General features: G+C 35.6%; 2 protein-coding genes and 1 long non-coding RNA gene across 12 annotated transcripts in view; 1 reads left to right on the forward strand and 2 right to left on the reverse strand.

Annotated features, from left to right (window-relative positions):
• LOC121738200 (zinc finger protein 260-like) overlaps nt 1–12,624 on the reverse strand; it is a 190,336-nt gene that overhangs the window by 108,546 nt on the left and 69,166 nt on the right. The gene's annotated exons all lie outside the window — the stretch shown is intronic.
• Nucleotides 1–12,624, reverse strand: part of LOC121738206 (zinc finger protein OZF-like) — a 137,480-nt gene that overhangs the window by 4,976 nt on the left and 119,880 nt on the right. For 3 of the 10 annotated variants that reach the window (XM_042130144.1, XM_042130143.1, XM_042130142.1), the window contains exons 2-4: nt 975–1,067; nt 657–819; nt 121–387 (exon numbers count right to left, since the gene is read on the reverse strand). In XM_042130144.1, coding sequence (XP_041986078.1) covers nt 121–387; nt 657–819; nt 975–1,067 — 523 coding nt within the window. Of the gene's footprint in view, nt 1–120; nt 388–656; nt 820–974; nt 1,068–1,288; nt 1,463–1,548; nt 1,723–11,603; nt 11,767–11,853; nt 11,913–12,624 lie in introns of those variants that run through there. The other 7 variants (XM_042130141.1, XM_042130150.1, XM_042130149.1 and 4 more) reach the window with 7 other exon arrangements.
• Nucleotides 615–12,130, forward strand: LOC121738231. The gene is made up of 3 exons (XR_006037261.1): nt 615–640; nt 11,588–11,706; nt 12,030–12,130. It is a non-coding gene; the product is annotated as an uncharacterized LOC121738231 (long non-coding RNA).

A 12,624-nucleotide genomic window follows, 5' to 3' on the forward strand; every position in this document is an offset into this window, starting at 1 on the left:
TATCTGCAGAAAATCTTGAAAGTGGTAGCTAACAGAGATAGAAAGGATTTCTTACTTTGATTGAAACCTATCAATATACAAAAAATGAGCTGGTTAGCAATAAACATTATATTTGCATACCTTTATTACTCTTCTGACCCCCACTGTCCTTGGGATCTTCTACGACCAGGTGTGTTGTTGGGCTTTGTTGGATATATTTGTTAAAATCACTTTGACTTAGTCGCGCTATGACTACTCTAGGAACCTTTTGCTTTTGCTGTGTATAGACACTATCCACAACCTGTGAGTCTTGCGTGGTTCCATCAACTGCATTTTCGGATTGTATGGTGGTTTCTTCTTCTTTTCCATAGTCAATACTTTTTTCTACTATTTCAATCTTATCAGTATCTAAAATTTGCCAAAATGTAAAGAATCAGCAGACTAGCATCCTACTAGTACATAATGATAAAGTATGTGAAGACAGATGGATGGATGTTTATCTCTTGTGCAAAAACTAGAGATTTTGATGATTAAAAATATAGGTAATTGATGTAACATAAAATATTAAAACACAATACAAAAGTAAAACATAATTTAAGATAATATAGCATGTTTAATGATGTTTTACTCCCCTCCCCCTTCACCCACCTAACAAAGTCAGGTATAAATATACTCACACTTGAAATTCTCAATTTCAGGTTTTATAGTCACATCATCATGCTCCATGTGTCTCTCCTGAACATCAAATTCCGGAGGTTCCTTTTTTGTTAGCACAACATGGTATGGTATAGTTTCATTTTCAATATTCTGTGTGACGAGGCGGACTAAAGTTTTTGGTGACTGTAAAAATAATATTCAATAGCAATTTTAACCCATCGATCGTGGAATAACGAGACACAATAGCTTATCTATTGTTATCGCGGCCGCTTAGGTCTTCATGAATTAAAGGTGAATTAAAATAAATCTAAATACATCAACATAAAATAATAAGGTACCTGACTACTGCTTGTTACTGCATTCTGAAGGTTGGCAACTTGTCGTAGTCTCGCACAACATATGTAGCATAGAAAACATAACTCAGCTTTCGCCTGTTTGACAACAATAACAAGATAGATAAAGTCTGATATGAAGTTAGGATTGCTAGATAATGATTTTATTCATCACTCTCATGCTACGCATTTTCCAGGCAATAATTGTAGTATGTATTTTTATACAGCACCAGATAATACAAGATGTATCCCATGACTTCGTAATATTGTGAGAGACGTACATCTTGCTGCGGTTAAAAATAACAGTTACACTAATACACCGTGTATTTAATAGATCGTATTTCGATCATCAGAATGAATCAAAACTTCTGGTAACTGGCCGATATATCGAGCGAAAAAATCCATAAGTGTAGTGTTTGGTGCCTCGTACGGTAGACGAACTTCCGATGATAACTTTTTACTATTTCGGATTGAAACATCTGAAATAGTTAAAAGAACAAAAGGCGTTTTGATGGATCCGAATTTTATTGTCGGTATTTGTCGCAATCAATTTTGGAATTGTAAAATAAGTTTACTTAACCTTAAATTCAGCTAGTTTTTCATAAACATTTTGCAGATCTGTACCGTAAATGTTGATAGTTCTTTTATTTATAGATAGGCATATAGAGCAGCAAGTTTTTTGTAACATATTATTGTGGGAGGTAAACTCTGGTAAAGACAGATATTTTTATTATTTTCGAAACTCGAAAGCTTTCTAAAGTATCACTTATTAGGTACCGTATTTCCTTTTCACATTGTTTCTTTTCTTCTTTTTTGTTTACTTTTTTTTATTATGGCGCTCGGCTATAAAACAAAACTAGGGCAAGTGTCAAGTAAATGGCGGGAAAATTAAAAAAAATATATATTGTCATTAGAGCGTTTTCACACGAGACACGACACGACAAAAAGCGGTGACGACTCCGGGCGCCATGTACCGTTTTCGTGTGAAACGACACCGCACAGCACGACACACGATGTTGAGACGACAATCCGCTAAGTCGTCACGTTTTTCGTCTACAGATAATAAATAAATATATTTTTTTAAAATATAATATTAAATCATTAAGTACATAATATAGAACAATGTCGCTTTTTTATCCCTCATGACCCTTTGTTCCCTTTAGGGCGAAGCCAAACGAGCGTAATGTGTGAGTCGTGAGCAGCAGAATTTCTGCCGGGCATAATTTTTTTCATACAAATCACGACTCTCAAAATTACGCTCGTGTGAATCAAACAAGACTTTTGTATGAAACTGAATGCAGCAGAATTCTGCCTGGCAGAAATTCTGCGACTCACAACTCACAAATTAGGCTCGTTTGGCTTCACCCTTAGACCCGTATAAATAGTCAGTACTTAAGATGCGACCCGGTCTCAAGACACGGTTCAGGCTCTGTGATTGGCTGGCTGTCAAAATTTGGACCAATGACAGAGCCGAATCGCGTCTTGAGACCGGGTCGCATCTTAAGTACTGACTATTTATACCGGCCTTAGGGTAAATTCAGACCGCAACGTGACGAGGCGAGGCGCGACGCGACGCGACCTAAATTTGTATGGATTTGACACATGTCGTCAGCGTGCGACGTCTTGCGATTCTGTCAAATCCATACTAATTTTGAAATGCATCTACGCGTCGCGTTGCGGTCTGAATCAACCCTTAGTGTGGAAGTGAAGGGCGCTCCAAGAGCAGTTCCACAGTGGAGCCGCTCTTGGAGCGCCCTTCACATACTCTGCGGCAGTCTGCGGGCCGGTGCTGGCACTCACATTGTCATGTGTGGTCCTTGGCCATCAAAGTGTAACGACCGCTGATATAACTAAATGACACCCGCAACTCGGTTGCGCCGAAATCCGTTTATCTCGCGGGAACCGTACATTTTTCTGGGATAAAAAGTATCTTTTGTCCGTTCCCGAGGCTCGAAGTATCTCCATACCAAAATATTTCAGTAGTATCGGTTCAGCGGTTTAGACGTGAAGAGGTTACAGACAGACGGACAGACAGCGGGACGGACAAACAGACAGACGAACGGACAAACCGACAGACACACTTTGTGTAATTTGTATAATGTAGGTATAAAAGGCAATTGGGAATCTATTTACAGTTAAATTAAAGGGGAATCATTAACTGTTCATTGACATGATATTTAATTGAAAATAAAACACTTCATCAAATCACCAACAGCGCGAAAGTAGTTCCGTAGTGAGATCCTGTGGCATAATAATAATATAGCCGGGGCTAAGCCAGCGATCACACACGAATTAGCTGCGTTTACCAAAAGACTCACGGAAATTCACAAACTCTAGTTTGGCCACCGCTGAATGTTTCGGATGAAATGGCCGGAAACCGGAAACCGAAATTTCGGTTGGTCATGATAAAACACAACATTGCTATGTTGTTTGCCTCCGTGATCCAAGGGCTTAGAGCTTGGTTCCTGACTTATTGTTAGGATCATGTGTTCGATTTCCAAAATATTTTTTTTCAAGTATACAGATACTTATAAAAATATATCGTTTTTAACTCAAATGGATTTGTGAGTGTTGGACTAGCTTTTTCTTTAACGTTAATATCTTCGAACAAATGTCACAGCTAAATGGTTTCTCGCCCGTATGTTTTCTTGTGTGTACAGTCAAATCTCTTTTTGTAGTAAATTTACTTGGACAAATGTCACAAATAAATGGTTTGTCAGACACTGACTGTCTGACAAACCATTTATTTGTGACATTATCTGTCAGTGACAGAAATTATGGGGGCACATACGAGTGAATCAAAATTTAAACAAATACTCGTGGAGAAATTATGGGATTATGAAATGCATCATCAAGGTATTTATTGCAATTGTGTTCAAAATGAGTTAGAATACAATTTATTCTGCTTGTTATCATTGTACTTGTGTAATAATAATTAATAACGCTAAACTAATGGTCACCTTAGTTACTTTGCCATTTAACCAGTTAGTTAAGCGTCGTCTAGGTGTAGTGTTGAACGTTGCAATCAACAAGTCGGCTAAACGACGTATAACCGTGTGATTGAATGGCGTTTTTCAGTCAAAAGGCTAGCTGTTTGATTGACCGGCTATTTTAACCAGTGGACTACGACATATATATTCAAATGCATGTAGTTAAAAACGGTTCTTTCCATGTTCTTTCAATATTACAAACAGACACTCCAGTTTTATTTATATGTATAGATATTAAATGTATAGATTTGTCAAATATTACGAGAAATAATGAAATGTAAATATTTCTCACAATATTTATTTGTCCGCGAGTATAATACTTTTACAGATATTATTTAAAAAGCAATTTATTTGTGTGTTATACACCCCGACACCGGTGTCCGATCCATTAGTGTCATGATCTATGGCATATTTTATCGACAAATTGGCTCTTTTTTTTCTCTCTCTCACGGTTGTAAAATGGCAGCTATTTTAGTTTTTCTCGGGCTTTCACACTAATCTGACCAGTACTTCTCATGTAAATATCCTATGAAGATAAAAAGGTCTCATTTGATAGCTAAACTTGTTGACTACGCTTACACAGGCAATCCATACTTCCATACTAATATTATAAATGCGAAAGTGTGTCTGTCTGTCTGTTACCTCTTCACGCCCAAGCCGCTGAACCGATTTTGCTGAAATTTGGTATGGAGATACTTTGAGTCCCAGGAAAGGACATAGGATACTTTTCATCCCGGAAAAATGTACGATTCCCGCGCGCAATTTAACGAATTTTGGCGCAACGGAGTTGAGGGCGTCATCTAGTATGTTATATTTTTTTTGGAATTAAACATAGAAAAAACAAATTTAAGAAAAAAAATTGTGTATTTTTTAATTAATGGCTTTTTGTGAAAATTCTAGCGCATTAAACTGGTTCTTTTTTTATTTCAAAAAGATATAGGAGATTTTCATCTTAAATAAATTCTTTACTTCAATGCGGTTCTTGAGATACAGCCTGAAGACACACAGACAGACGGACGGATGGACGGACGGACAGACGGACAGACGGACAGACATCGAAGTCTTAGTAATAGGGTCCCGTTTTTACCCTTTGGGTACGGAACCCTAAAAAGTAATACATTTTATTCAAACATTTCATTAAAATTGTCAATTGTATAGTTATTATTCAAATTATTTATTTCAGACTTTCGTCCATATCTTACATAGTGTTGGTAAACAAAGGGCCCTTATTCTAGTGTTAGTAAAATTATTATGATGTTGTGATTAAAAAAAAAAAAGTTTACTTAAATGTATGGGAACCGAGCTACCGGAGCATGGAGTTGCACCCAATGCTCCAACAACTGGGAGTCCCAGGAGCCTGTTTGGACTGTCCCGTACACGCGACCAAAGCGAGGCATATCGCTTACGAATAATTGTTTGGAAGCAGTCTATATGTGCCTCGGCAAACATGGTTGAGGCGCTACAGTAACGCGGCGGGCCAAACAGCATTCTGAATATAATATTATATTGCACTCGGAGCGTGCTGAGTGAACGCTGCATAAATCTGACCCATAGGCCGCCATAGGCCATACGTGTAGAATGACTGACAATATGCTCTGAAAAGTGTCATTTTGGCTTCCTTGCTACATCGTGCGAACCTACGTGCCAACATATTACCGCGCACACAAAGCGCTCTACGCTCCCTCTCTATGTCATCCGTATCTGACAGAGAAGCGGTGACCCAGTGACCCAGATATTTAAATCGGTCCACTCTTTTCAGCTGCACGCCGCCAAGAGTCACAGGAGGTACACTTCTGCGACTCTTGTCAGCGCCAGCACTGAAGACCATAAATTCGCTCTTGTCAGCGTTATATCTGAGCCCATGGTCCACCGCATACTCCTCACAGATACGGAGAAGCCTGCGTAACGCACTGATCGATGGGCTCAACAGCACCATATCATCTGCGTAACTGATATTACTAATACAAACGCCGTCTACATGACATCATACGAAGGTGCTGTTGAGCTCCCCTATCAGCCGATTCATGTGCAGATTGAAGAGGCGGGGCGAGCTTAACCACCCCTGTCTCACCCCACACTCCAACCCGTACACCTCAGAAAACACTCCAGCCCATTTAACACGGTTTTTCTGATTGCCGTACCAATATTTAAATAAACCAATCAGTTCTTTGGGCAGAGTAGTTTCATCAGCTAATGTTTGCCACAGCTTTTTATAAGACACTAAGTCAAATGCCTTCGACAAGTCCAAGAAGCAGGCGTATACTGGAGTTTTTCTAAATGTGTAATACTGCACAGTCTGCTTGAGACAATAAATGGCACTTTCTGTGGATAGGCCCGGCTGAAACCCAAATTGTGACTCAAGGATATCTGTATGCCGTTCCAGCCGTTTGTCAAGCAGACTGTCCAGTATTTTAGCAGTCACAGTAGCCAGTGATATCGGCCTATAATTGGACATGTCGGAGGCATCCCCCGTCTTATTTTTCATAATGGGCACAACAACAGTAGACATCAAAGTCTGTGTCCGGTACTGATGACTAACACACAAACTGAAAAACAACAAACAGTTCAGTACTTAATAATCTTAATATAAAATAATTATTATTGATTTCAATGTAATAATATATAATAATTATTGATTTTTATCATTCAAATAGTCTAATAAATTATAATAACATTTTTCTATCAGAAACTTTTTCAATTGTTTCTTAAATATTTTGAGATTCATTGCTTTTATTTCTTTTGGTAATTTATTATAAATTGCAGGAGCCATATGGAAAACATTTTTATGCATTAGCGTGGTGTTTGTCATTCAATTACAGGCGGTAAATATCACGTTGACGCCTGTTGCTCGCTATTGAGGCTAGCTCAAATAGATTTGGATTTTGTTTGACAAAATATGTTGCAACTTGCAACCTCATAAATTTAAAGACACGTAAGAGTGAGAATTTTATATTTTACAAAAAGTGATAGCCCAAACATAGCTCTTATACATCTTAAAAACTATTGCAACATCTGTTGAGTTTCCCCAAAATACTATGCCATATATTAGTATCGAAACCACTAATCCATTATATGCAGTTACTAATGTACTGACAGTTGAAATTTAAGTTAATTCATGGAGGACATCAACGGATTTTATATTTTTTTTGTTCCATATGAGCTTTCCACGATTGTTTACTATCTATTGTAAGCCCGAGAAATTTGGTAGTTTGCACTTCAGAGAACGGCTCAGATTGATAATTAATATTTTTAGGAACATTAACACGTTTAAAATGCATAAGCTTTGTTTTTTCTATATTAGCTTTTATATTATTTGTGTCTAACCATTTAATTATGTCCCCTAGCGTATTATTTATTTCTAGCACATATGTTTCGTCATCTTTGCATTTGATTGTAGCTGTACTGTCATCAACAAAAAGTGTTAGTGGGTTAGAAGTCGCTTTAGGGAGGTCATTGTAGTAAATAATGAATAGAAGTGGACCTAAAACCCTTCTTTGTGGCACACCGTATAGTAATTTTAGGACTTTAGAGAGGTATATTTCGTCTATTTTTGTTTTGGCGTGAATTTTTACAATTTTTGTATACTGAGTGCGATTTTTTAAGTAGCTTCCTATGAGTGAACAACTGTTATTGGCCCTATTTCCTATTGTTAGCTTTTACTGCCTAAAATGTAATATGCATATTAGTAGTTTAATTTAAGTACAAAATAATATTAGCTATACAAATGTTAGTGATATAAGAATGATGGCTGCTGTTGTTCCTAATTAAAATTGTTTCTCGTTAGTATGAACCCTAGTGTGTACAGTCAAATTGATTTTGTGTAAAAACTTTTTTGAACAATTATGTCATAACTAAATGGTTTCTCGCCTGTGTGTTTTCTTGTGTGTACTGTCAAATGTGTTTTTGTAGTTTACTAGGAAAAATGTCACAACTAAATTGTTTCTCGCCTGTATGAACTCTAGTGTGTGCATTCAAATTTCTTTTCTGTGAAATTTTTTTGAATATAATATATGTCGCAACTAAATGGTTTCTCGCCTATATGTTTTCTTGTGTACACAGTCAAACCTCTTTTTCGTAGGAAATTCAGTAGGACAAATGTCACAAATAAATGGTTTATCGCCCGTATCACGTATGTACTCTTGTGTGTCTAATCAAATGGCTTTTATTTGAAAATTTCTTTGAACATATGTCGCAACTAAATGGTTTCTCTCCTGTATGAACTCTAGTGTGTACAGTCAATTCTTGTTTTCTAGCAAATTTACTCGGACAAAAGTCACAAATTAATGGTTTCTCGCCCGTATGCACTCTAGTGTGTACAGTCAAATCACTTTTTGAACTAAACTTTTTCGAACAAACATTACATATATATGGTTTCTCGCCTGTATGAATCCGGGTGTGTCTATTCAAATGGCTTTTACTTAAAAATTTCTTTGGACAAACATCACAGCCAAATTGTTTCTCGCCCGTATGCATTCTTATGTGTAGAATCAATCCGCCTTTTGTACAAAAATTCTTAGAACATGTGTCACAGTTAAATGGTTTCTCGCCTGTATGAACTATTTTATGACTAGCCAAATGTGACGACTGGGAAAATCTCTTTAAACAAATGTCACATTTAAATGGTTTCTCAGCTGTATGAACTCTCATGTGTGTAGTCAAAACACTCTTTGTTGAAAAATTGTTTGAACAAATGTCACAACCGAATGGTTTCGCGCCGGTATGGACTCTTGTGTGTTCATTCAAAGTGTATTTTCTTGAAAATCTCCTAAAACAAATGTCACAACTAAATGGCTTCTCGCCAGTATGAACACTCATGTGTGTAATCAAAACATGTTTACTTGAAAAGTTTTTAGAACATGTGTCACAGCTAAATGAGTTTAATGAGCATGTATGCGTTTTCATGTGACTCAGTAATTGTCTTTTTGTTGAATAGTTCTTCAAACAAACATCACAGGTGTGGGGGGTCTTGCTGGACCGTGCTGCGCTGGCATGGCCTCGCCCCTCGCAGTCATCTGTGTTGGGTCGCTCGTCCTCGTGTTTGATACCTGAACAAATATTCTCATATTGTGATTTATTATATTTTGTATTTGTCAAATATTATGAGAAATAATCTAATGTAAATATTTCTCATAATATTTATTTGTCCTCGAGTATAATACTTTTACAGATTTTATATAATTATTTTAAACTAGCTGTCCCGGTGAACTTCGTGTCACTTTAAAACCTTCCCTGGACATCTACGAATATTTTAAGACTAAAATTAGCCCAATCCGTCCAGCCGTTTTCGAGTTTTAGCGTTACTAACACAATTGAAAATCCATTTTTATATATAAAAGTGTTGTTTTTAGACTTTTTCAGGAAATTTAAATTTATTTTTTTTGAATTTTTCTCTCCGTAAGAACCATCTTCGTACTTTAAGGAATATTTAAAAAAAGAATTAGCGAAATCGGTCCAACCGTTCTCGAGTTTTGCGCTTAGCAACACATTCATTTTATATTATAGATAACATTACAATTGAAATATAACACACAATTAAATATAATAAGCTATTTAATTGTGTGTTATATATAAGTGTAATTTTATCTATACTAATATTATAAAGAGGTAAAATTTGTTTGTTTGTTTAATTGTAATGAATAGGCTCAAAAACTACTGGATTTATTTTAAAAATTCTTTTACCATTCGAAAGCTACATTATTTACGAGTAACATAGGCTACTCTTTATTTTGGAAAATATAGGGTTCCGTAATTTATTTTGGTTTTTCTGACACAAGGTGAAAAAATCAACCAGAAAAGTTACTTATTTTGCGTACGCTGCCTAAAGTATAAAAGATAGAACCATACAATGTTCTAAGTAAATGTAGATCTTATAAATATCTACAAAAATGTCCGCGACACACTATACTTATCTTTGTCGATTGAGGCACAACAACCATTTTTTTATTTAAAAATCGCATTTGTTTTACTCATGCTGATAATCCTTATCAAAATAAATTATTAAAGTAGGTGCCTGATCATTTTGCCATGCGTTGTTGCCTGTTTTTTTCTCTGTAACTAGTAGTGGGTATAAGTGTTGTTGCATCTTTTGCAGTCATTACATTATTAAAATTATATTTTCATCAGCTGAGTCATCTGCCACTTGAGGCTGCTTGTATCTTTGCTGCCAAGAGAGTGGCTTCTGGGTCTAATGTTTTTGAAGAGACACAAAAAAAAAATGTGTCATCTTCTTACTCTGCTTTCGTTGTTGTTTTCTACTTTCTTCCTGCTGCAGCTGTAATCCCCTATCCTCACGCGGTAGCAAAATTTGACCCCCCCCCCCCCCCCTCCTCCCCAGATACGATGGGGCTGCCTGAGTTTCCCTGTAGGCTTTTCTCAGGGAAAGATTCTCCGGTACCTTCCTGGGGTAATTTGTTTTTAAACCCTACTAACATTTTTGATTCGGTATAAAACATCACGTGAAATAAAACATCATTTGTTTGAGCATTACACCATATACCAAGTAACATGAACATTTGAATACACTTACAGAATATTTTAAAGAAAGATACCTACAATTATTTTAAATAAATAAACAATAGGAGTCAGGATTAGGGTTCTGTAATCAATCAAGTTTGGTTGATTACAGAACCCTAATGAGCTGATTTTTTGTATATTGATAGGTTAATAGTTATATAATTTAAGAGTAACATTGTCCTACAAATAGAACAATCCATATTTTAGGACCATCAAATCAAAGTATTAAATCCTTTTTATCTCTGTTAGCTACTACTTTCAAGATTTTTCGCAAATAAAATTGTTGTTTGTCTTATCAAAATGAAGCTACTCACAAAAAATTTGCTGGAGAGTAATTAATTTTTTTTTTATTCTACTTAACCCGAACTATACCTGGTTTATACAATAAAAGAATTTAAAAAAATCACAACAGTCTGTCAGTGATTAAACAATTGACCAGCATCATATTTACATACCTTTATTTCCAATCTGACCCCCACAGTCCTTGGGATCTTCTATGACCAGGTGTGTTGTTGGGCTTCGTTGGACATATTTTTTAATATCACTTTGACTTAGTCGCGCTATGACTACTCTAGGAACCCTTTGTTTTTGCTGTGTATGGACACTATCCACAACATGTGAGTATTGCGTGGTTCCATCAATTGCATTATTGGATTGTATGGTGGTTTTTTCCTCTTTTCCATAGTCAATACTGTTTTCTATTATTTCAATCTTATCAGTATCTAAAATTTGCCAAAATGTAAGTGAATCAGCAGACTCTACATCCTACTACTACTTACGGCGGTCCCCAATATTTGATCTATCTCTGGTTTTGCCCTTCTAGAGATAGGAATAGCTCACATTAGACATAAAATTTTATGTCTAATGTGAGCTATTCCTATATCTAGTAGGGCAAAACCAGAGATAGATCAAATATTGGGAATGGCCGTTAATGATAAAGTAGGTATGTGAAGACAGACGGATGGATGTTTAACTCTTGTGCAAAAACTAGAGATTTTGATGATTAAAAATATAGGTAAGTGATGTTTTTTTAAAATATAATATTATAATAAATAAAATATTAAAACGCAATATAAAAGTATAGCATGTTTAATGATGTTATACTTCCCTCCCTAGGTATAAATATACTCACACTCGGAATTCTCAATGTCAGGTTTTATAGTCACATCATCATATTCCAAGTGTCTCTCCTGAACATCAAATTCTGGAGGTTCCTTTTTTGTTAGCACAACATGGTACGGTATAGTTTCATTTTCAATATTCTGTGTGACGAGGCGGACTATAGTTTTTGGTGACTGTAAAAATAATATTCAATAGCAATTTTAAAGGTGAATTAAAATAAATCTAAAATCTAAATACATCAACATAAAATAATAAGGTACCTGACTACTGCTTGCTACTGCGTTCTGAAGGTTGGCAACTTGTCGTAGTCTCGCACAACATAGAAAACATAACTCAGCTTTCGCCTGTTCAACAACAATAAAAAGATAGATAAAGTCTGATATGAAGTTGGGATTGCTAGATTTTATTCATCACTCAAATGTTATGCACTTTCCAGGCAATGGTGTATTTAAACAGTACCAGATAATACAAGATGTAGTGACTTTGTAATATTGTGAGTGCCGTACATCTTGCTGCGGTTAAAAGTAACAGTTACAGTAATATAGGGGTCATTCTAAGTTAACAGGTAATTCATTGTATGAAGTAGCGGCACGGCTTTATTTATATATTTCTACTATATACATTTTTATTTATGGAAACTGCTAAGTTGAAAACGTTTACAAAGTGGCCAGTCAATTTGTTGGTTTTATATCGTTTTATAAGTGACCAGGGGAAATACTCAGTACAGGGGATAGACAAGGTGTACAGGGAAGGACACTTTTTGAACAGGAAAGAGATAAACAAAAAAAAAACAATGTTATTTTTAAGAATCATCTTCATTTTCTTTTAATTATGACTTATTATTTTATAATCAGACTTTTCTTTTTTTAGTCTCAGTCTTTTTTGTTTATAAAATTAAATGTTTCCTAAGCGCTAGGTATATAACATAAAAAGAAACAATAACTAAAAAACTCTCTTTTGAATAATAGTAATAAACATGAAAAGGTTCTTATTTTTCTTGTTTAACAAAACAAAACTATATAACTTTATGC

Source organism: Aricia agestis, chromosome 22 (assembly GCF_905147365.1).
Source record: "Aricia agestis chromosome 22, ilAriAges1.1, whole genome shotgun sequence".
Taxonomy (NCBI): Eukaryota; Metazoa; Arthropoda; class Insecta; order Lepidoptera; family Lycaenidae; genus Aricia; species Aricia agestis.